The sequence below is a fragment of the Antechinus flavipes genome, chromosome 3, assembly GCF_016432865.1.
Source record: "Antechinus flavipes isolate AdamAnt ecotype Samford, QLD, Australia chromosome 3, AdamAnt_v2, whole genome shotgun sequence".
Taxonomy (NCBI): domain Eukaryota; kingdom Metazoa; phylum Chordata; class Mammalia; order Dasyuromorphia; family Dasyuridae; genus Antechinus; species Antechinus flavipes.
In genome coordinates this window covers 620,086,237-620,102,182 of record NC_067400.1, presented here as the reverse complement: position 1 = coordinate 620,102,182, position 15,946 = coordinate 620,086,237, and the positions used below count along the sequence as shown (strand labels likewise).

Below are 15,946 nucleotides of genomic sequence, written 5' to 3'. Positions count from 1 at the left end.
GTCACAGGCCTAGTTCTTTTGATTGGTAGACATGATTCTGGGACCTGCTTTCTTTATTGTGACTGCTGCTAAGTCCTGTACAATTATAATTGTAGCTCCAGCATTTAAAAATTATTTTTATAGTATTTCTTGCAAAATTTTCATTTAATCTGGGGTTTCATAATTTAACAATAACATTCCTAGGGGTTTTCTACAAAGAATTTCTTTGAGGTGGTGATCAGTGGATTTTTTCTATTCCGTCTTTCCCATCATGTTCTAACATTCCAGGACAATTTTCTTGGATTATTTCTTGCCTTATTGTGCCAAGGTTCCTTTTCTTGGTCACAATTTTCAGGCAGTCCAATTATTATTATATTTTCTCCTCTACAGATCTGTTATTTTTTATAAGCTGTTTCACATTCTATTCTATTTTTTTTCATTCTTTGTAATTTGTTTTGTTGTTTCTCATTTTCTCACATCTTCACTGGCTTCATGTCCTCAGGATTTTATTCCTCAATGTCTTCCTTCCTTCCTGTACTAACACCTTTGAGCCATGGAAGTTTTTTGATGGAATCCTGTCTTTGCTCTGAATTCTTCGAAATCTTCACCAATATTGGGAGTATTTGCCAGATCATGCCCTGATGACTTTGCTACTCTCTCAAAACCCCTTCCTCCTAAGATAAGCATCATGTTCACCCCAGCAAATAGGTTCTTTTTGTACAATCATTTGCAGAACAGAATAGTTTCTTTCTCCCTTTAAAAGAGGAAACCCCAATTGATCAATGATGGACAGAAGGAGCTACACCTAAAGAAAGAACACCAGGAAATGAATGAAAACTGTTTGCATTTTTGTTTTTCTTCCTAGGTTATTTATACCTTCTGAATCCAATTCTCCCTATGCAACAAGAGAACTGTTTGGTTCTGCACACATATATTGTATCTAGGATATACTGTTTAACATGTATAGGACTGCTTGCCATCTGGGGAAGGAGGTGGAGGGAGGGAGGGGAAAAATCGGAACAGAAGTGAGTGCAAGGGATAATGTTGTAAAAAATTACTCTGGCATGGGTTCTATCAATAAAACGTTATTAAAAACAAATAAAGATTGTACAGAAGTTCCCATCAAAAAATAAATAAAAAATAAAAGAGGAACCCCATACTAGTGTAAATCAGTAATTTAATACATCCTCAGCTGCTGTTAATGTGAAAGGGCATGTATGTGTGTGCCTGTGTACAGGTGTGTGCGTGCGTGTGTGTGTGTGTGTGTGTGTGTGTGTGTGTGTGTGTGTGTGTGCCTATGTTAAAAAGGGAAATGAGTGAGAGGAGAAAGTGACAGAAATAGAAATAAGGAAAGAGAAAGGAAAGGAGAAAAAGAAGAGAGAAAATGAAAGAAGAGAAAAAGAAAAGAGAAGAGAGAGCGAGAGTGAGAGACAGAGACAGAGATATTAAGGACTATGCCAAGTGTGAAGGGGCAGATCAATTCTCTAAGAGCCCCCCCACAACTGTGAATCATAGCACCCCTGAGGGAAATGCAAAGCAGCCTTTCCTGCCGCAGATATTACTGGTGAATGGGGAATGAAATAAAGTGGAGGCAAGAGGGAAGAGGAGAGAGTCAGAGAATACAACTGCTTCTTAGTCTCCTTGTATCCCTATCATCCTCACAGGAAGGGATCTATTCTGCTGGTCAGAAGTAGATCCCAGCAGCCACCAGCAGGTGGCTCCCATAACACTCAGCTGCCACTAGCAGTTTGCTCCTGTAACAGAGAGATGCAGCAAATTTATAAAAGTGAAATTCCCCAACACTGCCCTTACCTGCCTCTGCTTCTCCATCAGGCTTGTGATTCAAGTAAAAGTGTCTTCAACTCTTTTGTCTTTGATTCCTAGGTATAATGGGAAAGAAACACTCGTCTCTTTGGCTCTTCCTCCAAATATTCCATTGCATTCTTTTCCCCAAATAATTCCCAGCTTTCCTCATATACGCATGCTCAATGCTGTACTTTCTTGATTGCTTTTTTTACTTGCTTAGTTTTTTTTTTTTTTTTACAAACTTCGTGAAGAAAATGAAAAGATCTTCTAACTTGTGGAATATTCACAGCAATATTTGTGGTGGCTAAAAAAGGCTAGCAACAGCACCAAAAGGTAAGGCAGTATCCCAAAATGGCAGAGAGTCTGAAATTCGGGTGAAAATACCCGAAGGTGATGGTCTCAAAATCTAAGTGGGATTGTAGACTGCAGAGAAACTTATGGCGATTGGTCTGAACAGAGGAAGTATGGGAAAAGGGAATCCAGGGAAAGAAAGAGAACCCAAAACTCGGGAACCCACTTGGCTGGCTGGTCGCAGAAGAGAGCTCAGCTGCATTGCAGAGGAGCACTCTGGTGCAGACACAGAGCACTTTGGGAGATTTCAGCGGAATTACTGCAGAAGTCCTCTCTCCGAGGCAAGGGAGAATATTTTCCACTTGGCTGGCTGGTGGCAAAAGAAGAGTTTTCAGAGGATAAAGCTACGAGTGGAGAGTTCAGTGGACAACCAGATTCATCTTCATCTCACACCACTGTAGTTGGTGGCTGGGCTCCTGCACTTCCCCCACTGAGACCAAGCTGGTCTGAAAGAGTCACCAGAAAGCTAGCCGAGCCCCAAGTGAAGGAGACAAGAGATTCATTCCATCTCTGTGCTGGTTGGAGGCTGAAGAAAGCAGAGGCAGAGGCTAAAGGACAGAACTTTTGGATTTGGAGATATTTGGAGGGCTCTAAGCTAAACCGGCTGTGTTTTGAGAAGAACAAGAACTCCAACATTTGAACTCCAGCCCAGGCAGAAATCGTTAAGCTCAGGATAAGTCCTTATTTTGTGCCAGGCATTGGGATATGCAAAAGATACCAAGAAAGGCAAAACCAGCTGCCATCCACCAGAATCATTCATTCTTATGGAAAAAGATTTTGCCAACAACCAGGTACCAAGAACAGAGGAGGATCGCACAAGTGGACAAAGGGAAAGGGAAAGCAGGACATGGCATGGCAACACTGAGTTTGGTGGTAGTCAGGAAGAAGGAAATGAGGGGTGAAAGTCTTGCAAGCATGGAACACAGCCAGGACAAATGTGTACAGATGGGAAATGAAGTGCCATGTTTATTTTATTTTTTTTAACAGCCTTTTATTTGCAAAGACAATTTTCAACATTCATCCTTGCAAAATCTTATGTTCCAAATGTTCTTCCTCTCTTCCCCCCCCTCCTCTAGATAATAAGTAATCCAATATAGGTTAAACATGTGCAATTCTTCTAAATATATTTCCATATTTATCATGCTGCACAAAAAAAAATCAGATCAAAACAAAAAAATGAGAAAGAAAAAAAGCAAGCAAACAAAAAAAAAGGTGAAAATACTATGTTGTCATCCCCACAGTTTCTGGATACAGGTGGTTCTCTGTAGCATAAGTCTATTGAAATTGGGCTGAATCACCTCATTCTTAAAAAAAAGTCAAGTTCTTCACAGCTGATCACCACATAATCTTATGTACAATGTTACTCTCGTTCTATGAAGTGCCATGTTTAAAGACCAGGCAATTTGTTAGTGTAGCTGTATCAGAATTCTTAGAGGAGAGCAAAACTTTAACAATAATTGACACAACTTTGCAGTGACCACATTTGAATCTCACAAGTCTGGGAGGATGATGCTCTACTTATCCCCCTTTGACAGATGGGAAAACTGAGGCTCAAGCAAGACTCGCAGCAAATGTCTGAGGCTGGATTTTGGCTCAGCTCTTCATGAGTCCAGGTTGCAGAGGGATGGGGCAGCCGCATTTGATGGTCAGCATTTATGCTGGTCCAGTCACTGGTGCCTGCACCCATATCAACCACATATTCCTACTATTCCATGCAACATGCTGGCCCAGCCTGGGCACAGATCTGTCCTTCCTCAGCTCCTGGTCCTGAATGTCCCTGCAGCTGGTCCAAGGCAGGCAGCCCTTCCCGCTGAGTTCAGCTAGGAGGGCAGGAGCCCATCTGGGGAAGGGGCCAGGGCTTCCCCTTTTCAAGATAGTCCTCCCCCTGTCCCCACCCTGGGGCTTCCTGTAGGAGCTTCCTCTTTGCCCTGAACCTGACACAGATGGGCAGAGGGAGCCATGGTGTTGGCAGAGTGATATAGTGCCCCACAGAGCCCGGCTCTCTCCTGTCTCCTGGATGCTGTCACTTCTCCTGATGCTGCCCCTGCTCTGGGAGGGTGAGTGGGGGGCTCAAGGGGAAGGGACTGAGGGAGGTAAGAAGAGTTTGAGATGCTGACCAGGCCTCTGTCTGCCCTCAGGGTCCCTGTCCCAGACACTGCAGATGCAGCGCTCAGTGACCGTACAGGAGGCGATGTGTGTCCAAGTTCCCTGCACTTTTCAGACCTCTGAACGCCCATACTATGCACCCAACTCTGCTTATGGCTCCTGGTTCAGAAAAGGGGTTCATGTTAGAGATGGTGATCCTGTGGCCACAAATAATCCATACCGTTTGGTGCAGAAGGAAGACTGGGGCAGATTTTATCTTCTTGGGGACCCCAGGCTGCTCAATTGCTCTCTGAGCATCATGGACTCCAAGCTCTCAGACACTGGGGAATACTTCTTCCATTTTGAAAGAGGAGACTTCAAGTTCAGTTTCACAATGTATCCCCTTTATGTGAATGTGATAGGTAGGATGCTCCTCTCATGGGAGGTTCTCACTGTATGAAGAGGGAGGTCTGGGGAATGGGCTGGCCTTGGAGACCCTGTGGGAGGGGTCAGAGAACAGGTGGAACAAGTGAGGAGCCCACTTAGGAAGAGGGACAAGTAAAGCTAAGGGTGTGAAGACCAGCCTGAAAAGTCCAGAGCTGCAATGGAAAGGAACTTAGTGGTCTTCTTTGGGAGGAGCTAGGACTCTGGGCAAGGCTGAGAGCGGCCATGGTTTATGCTGGAAAGCACTCCAAATCTCTTCTCAATAGAACTAATTTTAAATCCCAGATTTCAGACTGACTGTCTTTGGGGCACTTTATAATTTTTCCAATTCTCTCTAGGACTCAGTTTCCCCTTCTTTGAAATGAAGGGGTTCTTCCCCATTGCCTTTAAAACTACTTCCTCTTGACCTGGAATCTATGATTGATTCAGGTATTGAGGATGATGGGATGACCAGAAGTCTGACAAAGCAGAGTTATCAATGGGGTCATTCTATGAGGGAACACATTAGGGACAAAGGGATAGTGGAGGGGTAATATCTGAAGGGCACTTGAGATTTAACCCCCCTCCCTCTCTCCCCCACCCTGGGCCATGGCTCACTGTTACTCTCCTCTCCAGGCTTGATCCAGAAACCAGACATCTACGTTCCAGAGAAGCTAGAGTCAGGGAAAGCAGTGACTCTGAATTGTTCATTTCCTTGGGTCTGTGAGGAAAATAAGATCTTCAGATTCTCCTGGATGGGGGCTGCCCTCCCCTCCCAGCAAAAAGTGCTCAGTTCTTCCCCCTACTCAGAGCTCTCCTTCATTCCTGAGCACCAGCATCATGGCTCCAACCTCACCTGTCAGCTGACCTTTCCTGGACACCAATTGAGCACAGAGAGAACCATCCAACTCAGTGTGTCCTGTGAGTGCTGGGGGAGGGAAGGGAGGAGCGGGAAGCTGCCCTGCATCCACATACCTGGCCCTTAGTGCAGCTCTGACAAACCAGATGCCTTTGTCCTGGACCAGAGCAGTGAAAGCTGCAGCCAGCAGAGCCATGTCTGCGGTTTCCCATCTTTTCTCTCTCTAAGTGTCCATGGTTTCATGTACCAATGTCAGTAAGGTAGGGATTCCCCTACCTGGCTTCTGAGCTTCCTTGTACTCTGATGTTCTGGGCCTGATGCTGAGCTGGGCAGAGAACTCCAGCCCCCAGCCAGCCTGGCCCTTCTCTTGTAGATCCTGTGCAGAGTGTGACCATCTCCATCGCCCAGGACAACAGCACAGCAGGTATTAATTAACAAACTTTCAGGATAATGGCAGAAGGGGTCCTCAGCTGCTTCAGCTTTTACTCTGAGGGCGTTGTAGTGGAGCAGATGAGGGAGACAGGAGATGCAGGGATTCACACTCTGTAGGTTCAGGTTCTGCTTCTCAGATACTCAGTGTGTCCTGTGAGTGCTGGGGGAGGAGAGGAAGGGGCAGGAAGCAGCCCTGCATTCACATACCTGGCCCTTTATGCAGCTCTGAGAAACTGGATGCCATTGTCCTGGACAGAGCAGGGAAAGCTGCAGCGAGCAGAGCCATGTCTGTGGTTTCCCATCTTTTCTCTCTTTAAGTGTCCATGGTTTCATGTACCAATGTCAGTCAAGGAGGGATTCCCCTACCTGGCCCTTGAGATCTCTTGTACTCTGATGATCTGGGCCTGGTGCTGAGCTGGGCAGGGAACTCCAGCCCCCAGACAGCCTGGTCCTTCTCTTGTAGGTCCTGTAGATTTCTCTGTGTCTCTCTTTTTCTCTCTCTCCTCATTTCATTTCCTTCTTCCCTCCCTCCTTTTCTCTGTGTCTCTGTGTCTGTGTGTGTCTCTCTCTCCCTCCTACTTTCTTTCCCTCCCTACCTGCCTCTCCCTCCATCCTTCTCTCTCCCTCCATCCTGCTCCCTCCCTCTCCCCTTCCCTTCCTTCCTCCCTCTTCCTTCTTCTTCCCTTCTTCTTCATTCCACTCCTCCTCCCTCCCTCCTTCTCTCTCTCTCTCTCTGTCTCTCTCTCTCTCTGTGTGTCTCTCTCTCTATCTCCATTTCCCCTCTCTCTCCCATATTATCTTTCCATTAATAGGTACAATGAAAAAAGAGGTAAATAATATCAGAAAGGAATGAGAAATAAAGACAGAAGGAAAAAAGAACAAAGGAAGAAAGGAAAGAAGAAAGAAAAAGGAAGGATGGGTGGGTGGAAGAATGAAAAGAAGGAAGGAGGAGAGGGTAAAGAAAGACTGGGTCCAAGGGAGGCAGGGAACATAGCCTACACTCAATGATCTAGGCTGTGGTAGAACAAAAGAGGTGAGGACTGCACTTTTATGGCTCTGAGGCCCTGCTGGGTACCATGGAGTGAAGGAACATGGGTGTGGAAGTCCTGGTTGGGCTGGGCCTCTGGTCCTGTTGTCTTCCAGTTGCCCCCATCCTTTGTCACCTAAGGGCAGTCCTCCCAACTTTTTAGCTCCCAGTCCCCTACTGTGCAATGAAGATGGGGACGAGGGGCTCTCTGAATCCCTCCAGGTCCTCACTGGTGGGTCAGCGTGATCTTTGTCAGTTGTCTTCCCAGCAAACAGCTCACTCCTTGTGTGCAGGAGGGAGAGTCCCCTCACCTGCTCTGTGCTGCCAACAGCAATCCCCAGGTACCCTGAGCCTCAGTGTCTGGTTGTTGCCAAGTTAGAGGGCTGGGGCATCTGGAGGCAGCAACAGCTTGGAGGAGGCTGAGTGAGGTGGCAAGTGGAAGACCCTGAAGGAAAACAGAGGCTGCTGAGAGGCCAGCCAGATGTGCTGGGAAGAACCAAGTACAGGAGTTTGATCAGGACGTCTCAGAGTGAGGGAAGAGAGCCTCCCCTTCTTTTGCCCAAGGAGACATCGAGCTGGTGCTTCCTACAAGGCGGGCTGAAGTCCCAGGAGGCTTTGCCTTCACTGTTGCCCTACTCCCTGAACCTAGTTTAGGGGATTTAAAACCCAAGCCTCGGTGTGGGGGGTGGTATTTCTACCTGTGAATAAATACCCGACCAGAGAGACTAGTCAGGAAAGAACGGTGCAGACTGCTGAGCTTCTCTCCATAACATATCTGAGATCATGAACCATGGGAAAGGAACAGGAGCACTGCAGAGGAACAAGGATCCCCGCTGTTTGGCTTAGCTGGTCTTTCTCCCAAAGAAGGAGCAGAGCACACAAGCCCTAGGCCAGTGAGCCTGACCTCAATGTCTGGGAAGGCTGAGGCTGGGATAATAAAGGGTTGGTCAGTGAGCAGTGAGAAAAGGACCCTGATTCCCATTATAGCTCAGCAAGAGGAGTCACAACGAACCAAGCTTAGCTGCTGGTTTGATCCTGAAGTGATCAGGCAGTGAGAGCCATGCTGGAGACCAAATGGAGTCCATTTTAGCCCAGCATTGGATAGAGCTCATGGCATTGTGGTGAGGAAAGAGAGCTAAGGTTCATGCAGAGCACAAGTGGGCTTCAGGTCCTGGGAATCCAAGATGGCATTTGTCAGGGCTGGGACTGGAATCTTTGAGGGCAGATGCTTGTGGGCTTTTCTTCTGTCTCCTCCTCTGAATTCTGTGAGCAGCAGAGGGGGAAAGGTGCCAGGCCAGGTATTTCTGCACCTGCCCTGTGCCGGCTGGGTTCTGTCTCCCAGCTCTAGACAAGGGCCTGGAAGCTCTGGACTTTGGAGTTCAAGGAGGCTCCTGGGGTACTGAGAGGGAGAGGGGCAGGAGGGAACATCTCAGGCTGAGGGCAGGGTAAGCCCCCTCCACATGTCTTTAGCCCTTTCTCTCCCACAGTGTTCTCAGCCCAGGAAAACAGCTCTTGGCCACTGATGTTCATGCTGCTCCGGGGAGCCCTCATGGGGGCCGGCTTTGCCCTCACCTATGGCCTCACCTGGCTCTATTATACACGGTGAGTGTATCTGCACCCACCACCCCATGGTGGCCCCTGCCCCTCACCCACACCCCCACTGGCCTTAAATCCCAGGGGCTTCCAGCTATGCTCCAACACTGGGCCTGCTTATCCCGCAGGAGACCTTGATGGAAGGAGCACCCACTGGCCCCTGAAGCAGCCCAGTCCTCCATGTGACAGTGCTCCTGGCCTTGGACCCAGCCCAGACCTGCCTCCTTCCACTCTGAGGCCTGAGTTCTGCCCTCAGGACCAAGCAAGTCAAGTCTGACTCTCCAGCTACAGGACCAACCCCAGGACTGGGAGACAGTCCTCAGGCCTCCCCTGTTCTTTTCCTTTAAGAATTTAAAAATATATATTATTTATTAACAAAAATGGATTCAAAATATATAACAATGAATTGCCAGTACAAAAAACATTAGTGGAAGAAATGATATTCTTGAGGGTCCATCTTTTCTTTACTTCCTGGTAAATTGTTCTTTTGCTCTCTGCTCTTTTATTCTTTTCATTCCCTTTTCATACCTCCCCCCCTCCACCCAGCAACCTATAGTTAAGAGAGGATATCTTAATGTAATACAGATAGACACATACACACAAACGCCCCCCACACCCTGACACACACACATACACATCTGTTCTAGGCCTGCTGACTCTACTTTTATTCTGCTCCTTAACTTGTCTTGCTATAATTTAACCTCCCTCCACCCTGGATCCCTCCTTCATCTTTTTTGGTTTCGCCCACACACCCATCCCCCTTCTCTTTCTTCATAGATTTTATAGGGTGCAATATCCTTAACGGTATGTATGTATTGTTGCCAACTTAACCCATTCCCAATGTGAATAAGAGCTCTCCTCCCTCTGCAAGCCTCTGTCTCTATTCTTCCTCTGCATCTCATTTGTATAACATGGTTATTATTTTTACCTTAACTCTGCCCCAATATTTCTTGGGAGGTACCCTCTTGCTGATGTCACTCTTAAACATGTGGTATACATTTCCCATGTAAAAAAATAAATATGTCATATGAAATTCTTTGATATTGGCTCTTATATGTTAAATTTTCATTGTGTTTGTGTTTGGTTGCTACAAAGTCCTAAAAATCAGTAAGTTCATTGAATGTCCATTGGTTCTCACTCAATATTATGGATTCTATTGCTGGGTATGATATTTTTGGTCATAGGCGTATTTCTTTTGATTCTTGGTAGATATGATTCAGGACCTCCTTTCTTTAATGTGACTGCTGCTAAGTCCTGTACAATTATAAGTGTAGCTCCAGCATTTTATAATTGTTTTTATGTTTCTTGCAAAATTTTCATTTAATCTGGAGTTTCATAACTTAACAGTAACATTCCTAGGGGTTTTCTACAAAGAATCTCTTTGAGGTGGTGATCAATGGATTTTTTTCCATTCCGGCTTTCCCACCATGTGTTATGGGCCAGAACTCTAAAACAAAAATTCTTACACAAGATGTTAAGTCAGTGCAATTGATGAGACACTGATTATCTAGTTTAGCATGGTGCTTAATAGTTCTCTAAGTTCAGTATGATTGATTGAATCTTACAACCAAGTGATATAATGACTGGTTTATAATGTGTCTGGAACATATAAACTGAGACAAACTCCGCCCAAGGAGGCAGAGACAGATTCATTGTATAATCCACCTTTGTTGTGTCTGGAGGCTGAAGCAAAAGTCAGGGCCAGAGAAAGCAAGGAGAGCACCAGGCAAAGGAGACAATAAAGAATTTTGGATTTTAATACCTGGCTATTCTTGTGGTGATTACTTTACTGAAAGGAAGGCTGGCCCAAAGACCTCTGGGAAAACTGAACCAAGAACATTACAATCATATTCTAACAATTCAGGACAATTTTCTTGGACTATTTCTCGCATTATTATGCCAAGATTCTTTTTTTTTGGTCACAAATTTCAGGTAGTCCAATTATTACTATATTTTGTTTTCCACAGATTTGTTTTTTTTTAAATAAACTGTTTCTACATTCTGTTCTATTTTTTTCAGTCTTTGTAATTTGTTTTGTTGTTTCTCATTTTCTTAGAGCTTCACTGGCTTCCCCTAGCCCAATTCTAATTTTCTGGCTTTATTTATTTATTTATTCATTCATTCATCCATCCCTTCATTTATTTATTTACTTATTTATTCAGTTATTTATTTATTTGCTTATTTATCCATTTATTCATTCATTCATTCATCCATTTATTTATTTACTCACTTCTTTATTTGTTTGTTTGTTTGTTTGTTTTTGCTGAGGCAATTGGGCTCAATTGACTTGCCCAGGGTCACACAGCTAGGAAGTGTTAAGTGTCTGAGGCCAGATTTGAATTCAGATACTCCTGACTTCAGGGCTGATGCTCTACCTCACTGCCCCCTAATTCTAATTTTGAAAGACCTATTTTCCTCTTTGTAACTCTATATCTTCTTTTCTACTGAGGTAACTTTTTTCCCATAATCTTCTTGTTTTTCTTGGATGGTTTTCATTTATTTATTTAGTTTTTAGTTTTCATTCAATGTCTTTTTTTGATTTTCAAATTCTTTTTTGAGTTCTTGTATACATTCTCTCTGGACAAGGAGCCATTTCACTTTACTCTTTGGGGTAGAAGTTTATTTTACTTCAGTATCCACTTTTGAAGTTGATTCTAGCCTTTCCTGGTCCCATAGCAAGTTTCTGAGAGGGATCGTTTCTTCTTTGGTGGTTCACTTTTTAAAATAAGAGGTATTAGTGTAAGCATGTCTAATCATTGTGCCTGTAACTCCACTTCATCTTTCCTCTCTAAAGAGGAACTCCAAATCAAGAGCTTCATCCTCCAGCAAGTGCCCCAAACCAGCAGTGTCCCTCCATGCCCCCTGCTTCTGCACTTCCAGTGTGCTGGTTCCTTCTCCCCCCTGGGTCTCTGCAGCATAACTAGGCCTGCATTCCCAATCAACTGAGGTTGACTCAATCTTCCGAGGACTCAGACCCCCAATTCCACCAACAGTGTGAGAGATGAAAGTCCCTGTGGCTCCTGCTGAGGTTCCAGCCACAACCAGCTGCTCCAGGAGTCCCCACTTAGTACTTCTGCAGAGTAAGCCCAGAGGTGTTTGCACTCCAAATGGATAATCTCTGGCCCTAGGTCTTTCTTCAGATATTCTTGGATGGAACCTGGAGCACCCCTGTTTTCCCGATTTTTTCCCAATATTTGTTTGTTCCAAGGTGCAGATTTGTTCTATTTGTGAGGGAAATCTGGAGCATTTGATATTTAAAAAACTAGCCCACCATATTTGCAGAATCCTTCCCGTGGTCTTTCTTCTTTCTCTGAACACCCCAGGCCCTCCCTATGACATGATCTCAAAGCCTTTGCCAGTCCAGGCTGGCAAATCCTCTCAATGATCCCCAGATGACCCTTCCTTGAATGCTGGTGGCCAGAAGCATGCCCAGCTCTCCAGATGTGGCTCATCCCAGCCAGGCCCACTGGACCACCCCTCTCCTTCCTTCCTGGACCAGGGCCTCATTTCCAGCTGCTTGGGACTAAGGTAATCCTTGGGGCTGCCCCATAGCTCAGCTTATTCTTCCTGAGCTTGGAGTCTTCCCAAGCAGTCCCAGCCAGGATAGACTGTTCCTTCTCTATCCTCTCACCTTGGCTCAGGCCCTTTGGTCCTGGGGCACTCGCCATCACAAAGGTCATCCCCAGGCCTGCTGAGCTGCTGGCCTATGCTTTGATCTGTGGTTGGAGAGGGAGGCTTTGTCCCTGAGCCAGGAAAACCCGGCTTCACTGGCTGAGTGGGGATCTCTGCCTATGTGACAAGAGACAAATATAATGTTCATCCCTCTGAGTCTCCTTTTCTTCATGTATAAGACTGAAAGAGAAGCCCAGTAACTCCTCCCTGTCATAGTTTTTGTGAAGCTTCACTGGGATAATGTCTTATTCCCACTTTCTGGGTCGAATTATAAAAATCTCAGTTGCCATGAGATAGACTTAAGCCAAGCCACCTCCTCCAGGAAGACTTCCCGGAGGCTGACCAGGGCAGGGAGAGAATGGCTCTATCACTTCTGAAAACAGGGTGGGCTCCCCTGGAAACTCTGGGGCCTTGGCCCATTAGCCAGGTTCCAGGGGTCAGATTAGCTTTGGGGACTATGAGGCACACTCATAGGACTGATTCTGCCAGCTCCTTTAGATGACCCTGTTCCCATCCCTGCTCCCTGGGGGAAGGAGAGGGCAGTCCTGAAGGGGAAATGATGGAGGGAGGAAGTCTAGCAAGGGACCTACTACCCTGCACACAAACAATTCCCCGGCCACCCTAGGGCAGAGTCCCTCAGCTGTCCCCAGAGTCCACAGAGCTATAAGAGCTGGCAGGATCCTGCTGGGAGCTATTTTCTCCTGGGTTGACTTTGGACAAGATCGTGGGCCTCCGTTTCATCATCTGAAATCAGAAATTTGGATGTCAAAATTTCTTTGTCCTCCACCTCCCCAAGGAATGAGGGTCCCTGGGTTTCTGCGCACTTCCTATTCACCTCTGCCTCAAACAAATGACGTTTTTGCTGGAAAGCCAATAATTGTCTCATTTCCAGGTCACTGAAGCTGAGAGTAAAAGTTCAACAACGGCTTTTGTGCAAGCCCCAAAGGTGACACAGCCTCCTTGCCATAGGACAGCCTTCATTTCATCCCACAAACACACAGACCTACAAAGGAATAGAAACTTTCCATAAACTCATGGTCACAGCGGAGGGACATGTTCTGATCTCATCCTCATTGTCACACTCAGTTTCTGGGTCTTCCTCAAGCATCAGGGCTGGAAGGATGTTGAGATCACGGACTGTCACACATAGGAGACCCCTCCCCACTGTCCTCACTCTGAGTGTCAGCAATCCAAGTACTATTTTTATTCTATGGGGCACACTCCTCTGTTCTCTTTCCCGCTGTTGTCTCCCGGACATCTCTATCACTGAATTTTAAAATTCCATTTGCATGGACAGTTGCCTTTTCCTATGAATCCCACTTTTCCTCCCTTCATGTCCTCAGGATTTTATTCCTCAATGTCCTTCTTCCTTCCTGTACTAACAGCCTTTGAGTCATGACAGGTTTTTTTTTTTTGATGGAATCCTGTCTTTGCTCTGAATTCTTTGAAATCTCCACCAATATTGGGAGTCTTTGCCAGATCGTGCCCTGATGACTTTGCTTCTCTCTCAAAACCTCAAGAGGCCCCTTCCCTCTAAGCTAAGGATCATGTTCACCCCAGCAAATAGGTCCTTTTTGTACAATCATCTGCAGAATGGGATAGTTTCTTCCCCCCTTTAAAAGGAGAAACCTGCACTGGTGTAAATCAGTAATCTAATCCATCCTCAGCTGCTGTTAATGTGAGTGGGCATGTATGTGTGTGCCTGTGTACAGGTGTGTGCATGTGCGTGTGTGTGTGTGTGTGTGTGTTTAAAAGGGAAATGAGTGAGAGGAGAAAGTGACAGAAATAGAGATAAGGAAAGAGAAAGGAAAGGAGAAAAAGAAGAGAGAGGAGAGAGAGAGAGTGAGAGACAGAGACAGAGATATTAAGGTCCATGCCAAGCGTGAAGGGGCGGATCAATTCTCCAAGAGCCCCCCACAGCTGTGAATCATAGCACCCCTGAGGGAAATGCAATGCAGCCTTTCCTGCCGCAGATATTGCTGGTGAATGGGGAATGAAATAAAGTGGAGGCAAGAGGGAAGAGGAGAGAGGTCAGAGAATACAACTGCTTCTCAGTCTCCTTGTATTCCCATCATCCTCACAGGAAGGGATCTATTCTGCTGGTCAGAAGTAGATCCCAGCAGCCACCAGCAGGTGGCTCCCGTAACACCCAGCAGCCACTAACAAGTGGCTCCTGTAACAGAGAGACTCAGCAAATTTATAAAAGTGAAATCCGGCAACACTGCCCTTTCCTGCCTCTGCTTCTCCATCAGGCTTATGATTCAAGTAAAAGTGTCTTCCCTGTATGTGCATGAACGTTTGTGGCAGCCCTTTTTGTAGTGGCCAGAAACTGGAAATTGAAGGGATGCCCATCAATTGGAGAATGGCTGAATAAATTGTGGTATATGAATGTTATGGAATATTATTGCTGTGTAAGAAATGACCAACAGGAGGATTTCAGAAAGGCCTGGAGAGACTTACAGGAACTGATGCTGAGTGAAACGAGCAGAACCAGGAGATCATTACATACTTCAACAATACTATATAATGATCAATTTTGATAGACGTGGCTCTTCAGCAGTGAGATGATGCAAATCACTTCCAATAGAGCAGTAATGAATTGAACCAGCTACACCCAGTGAAAGAACTTCGGGAGATGACTAAGAACCATTACATAGAATTCCCAATCTCTCTATTTTTGTCCGCCTGAATTTTTGATTTCCTCCACAGGCTAATTGTACACTATTTCAGTCTCATTCTTTTTGTACAGCAAAATCACTGTTGGGACATATACGCTTTAACATATTTAACATGTATGGGTTAACCTGCCATCGGGGAAAGGGGATGAGGGGAAAGAGGGGAAAAATTGGAACAAAAGTTTTGGCAATTGTCAGTGCTGTAAAATTACCTATGCATATAAAGCTATAATAAAAAAAGTAAAAGTGTCTTCATCTCTTTTGCCTTTGATTCCTAGGTATAACGGGAAAGAAACACTCATCTCTTTGGCTCTTCCTCCAAATATTCCATTCCATTCTTTTCCCCAATTAATTCCCAGCTTTCCTCATATGAGCATGCTCAATGCTGTTCTTTTTTTGATTTTTTACTTGCTTAAAGTTTATTTTTTACAAACTTCATGAAGAAAATGGAAAGATCCTCTAACTTGTGGAATATTCACAGCCATATTTGTGGTGGCTAAAAGGCTGCCAACGGCACCAAAAGGTAAGGCTGTATCCCAAGGTGGCCGAGAGTCTGACTAAAGGATGGAGGATGAAAATACCCAAAGGTGATGGTCTCAAAATCTAAGTGGGATTGTAGACTGCAGAGAAACTTGTGGAGATTGGTCTGAACAGAGGAAGTTGGGAAAGGGGAATCCAGGAAAAGAAGGAGAACCCAAAATTCGGGACTCCATTTAAGAAGAACTGGCAGCCTAGGCAGGAATCGTTAAGCTCTCACAGCCAGGAAAATGTGTACAGATGGGAAATGAAGTGCCATGTTTAAAGACCAGGCAGCTTGTTAGTGTAGCTGCATCGGAGTTCTTAGAGGGGAGTAAAACTGTAACAATGATTGACACAAATTTGCAATCTGCCTTTGAATCTCCCAACAAGTCTGGGAGGAAGATGCTCTACTTATCCCCCTTTGACAGATGGGAAAACTGAGGTTCAAGCAGGACTTGCAGCAAATGTCTGAGGCTGGATTTTGGCTCAGCTCTTCATGAGTCCAGGTTGCAGAGGTATGGGGCG

The 15,946-nt window shown here is 45.5% G+C and overlaps 1 protein-coding gene across 2 annotated transcripts in view; it reads left to right on the top strand.

Moving 5' to 3' along the window:
* The first annotated feature begins 2,344 nt into the window (after window positions 1-2,344).
* LOC127556441 (sialic acid-binding Ig-like lectin 14) overlaps window positions 2,345-15,946 on the top strand; it is a 19,402-nt gene continuing 5,800 nt past the window's right edge. Inside the window, exons 1-6 of one of the 2 annotated variants that reach the window (XM_051989596.1) lie at window positions 2,352-4,193; window positions 4,275-4,643; window positions 5,281-5,565; window positions 5,877-5,927; window positions 8,450-8,564; window positions 8,684-9,596. In XM_051989596.1, coding sequence (XP_051845556.1) covers window positions 4,154-4,193; window positions 4,275-4,643; window positions 5,281-5,565; window positions 5,877-5,927; window positions 8,450-8,564; window positions 8,684-8,693 — 870 coding nt within the window. In that variant the 5' untranslated portion in view covers window positions 2,352-4,153 and the 3' untranslated portion in view covers window positions 8,694-9,596. Of the gene's footprint in view, window positions 4,194-4,274; window positions 4,644-5,280; window positions 5,566-5,876; window positions 5,928-8,449; window positions 8,565-8,683; window positions 9,597-15,946 lie in introns of those variants that run through there. The other variant, XM_051989597.1, reaches the window with a different exon arrangement.